Source organism: Sinocyclocheilus grahami, unplaced genomic scaffold, assembly GCF_001515645.1.
Source record: "Sinocyclocheilus grahami isolate Dianchi unplaced genomic scaffold, SAMN03320097.WGS_v1.1 scaffold102.1, whole genome shotgun sequence".
Classification (NCBI taxonomy): Eukaryota; Metazoa; Chordata; class Actinopteri; order Cypriniformes; family Cyprinidae; genus Sinocyclocheilus; species Sinocyclocheilus grahami.
In genome coordinates this window covers 2,082,858-2,084,154 of record NW_015505281.1, presented here as the reverse complement: position 1 = coordinate 2,084,154, position 1,297 = coordinate 2,082,858, and the positions used below count along the sequence as shown (strand labels likewise).

Here is a 1,297-nt window from a genome sequence, read left to right as displayed (position 1 = left end):
ATTTTTTGCAAGGTACCTGAAAGTCTTTAGGAATGGGGCCGTAAGGAAAGCTCAGATTTAACGCCTGAACATCTTCCCTCTTGCGGATGTCAGTCCAAGGGTTGTAGGCCACATTAGGAAGTTTCTTGGGAACATCTGGGTCTGGAGCCAGCGTCATACTCTCGATAGGATAGAGCTTTAGGTACTCCTATAAGAACACAGCATTTCGCAGATTTACTGATTTAACAGGTGCTCATACAGTGTGTCACGCTTCATTGAAAAGCACTTACCCGTGGGATTCTGAAAGGAATATGTGGCTTATAGAAGCCAACAGCCAGGAAGAATGGATGGTGAGAGTCCTTCATAGACTCCAGGAGTCGGATAGCCTCTGCTGTGTTCTCTATGTCAGGAAGGGTTCCTAAAGGCATCTCAGACACATCCACGGCACACAGTAAATTACTGTGCAGTGTGCCATCTTTATCTTTGCAAACCTAACAGATGAACATGAGATGCTGGAATTAAACATTACAGTCACTTAGAAATCTACTTGTACTACATGCATGTTATTTACTCAATGTAACGTACGTTTTTTTCCTTTTTAAACATATTAAAATGTTATTTGTTTATTTATATTTCATTTAAAATGTGGGTAATATCTCTATATTAAATATTTTACTTTAACTTCTGTTATGTCTAACAGTATTTCTATTTTATTTGTATTATTCTTCATCTTATTTATTTATTTCTACTACCTTATTTTGCAAAGCAGATTTTGGAAACACAAGAAGCGGTCATATAATTATGAGACAGATTAACCAGCAGATGTCAGAATTGTATAACGTGTGAGAGATCAGACAGTACATAATGGTTTACAGTTGTGGTTCTCATGGGGGCCACAGGATGACTTAATTATTGTTATATAAATAATATAAATTTATTATTAATATATTAAAACCAACTTAACTAAAAAAAAAAAAGTGCAATCAAAATGTAAATTGAATCCCCCCCCCCACACACAAATATTGTTTTAAAGAGCATACAGTTATTGAAATTTGAAATTCATTATGGTTAATTATATATATCAATATAAAACCTCTAAAAATAAATAAATGCAAATATTGAAATATAAAATGTATAAATAAAATGTATTTATATATAAACATAAATATTTGTTATTTAATATTTCATTTTAGGTTCAGATGACAATAGACCATGCTCATAAATCATGATCATAATCTAAATCAACAATAATATTTAAGATTTGCAATATTTGAAGTTAAATATCGAGTTCTAAATATTGTGTGTGTGTGTGTATATA

At 32.2% G+C, this 1,297-nt stretch overlaps 1 protein-coding gene across 1 annotated transcript in view; it reads right to left on the bottom strand.

Moving 5' to 3' along the window:
- LOC107588358 (iduronate 2-sulfatase-like) overlaps nucleotides 1–1,297 on the bottom strand; it is a 6,653-nt gene that overhangs the window by 3,922 nt on the left and 1,434 nt on the right. The window contains 2 exon segments of the mRNA XM_016276431.1: nucleotides 17–187; nucleotides 270–470. Coding sequence (XP_016131917.1) covers nucleotides 17–187; nucleotides 270–470 — 372 coding nt within the window.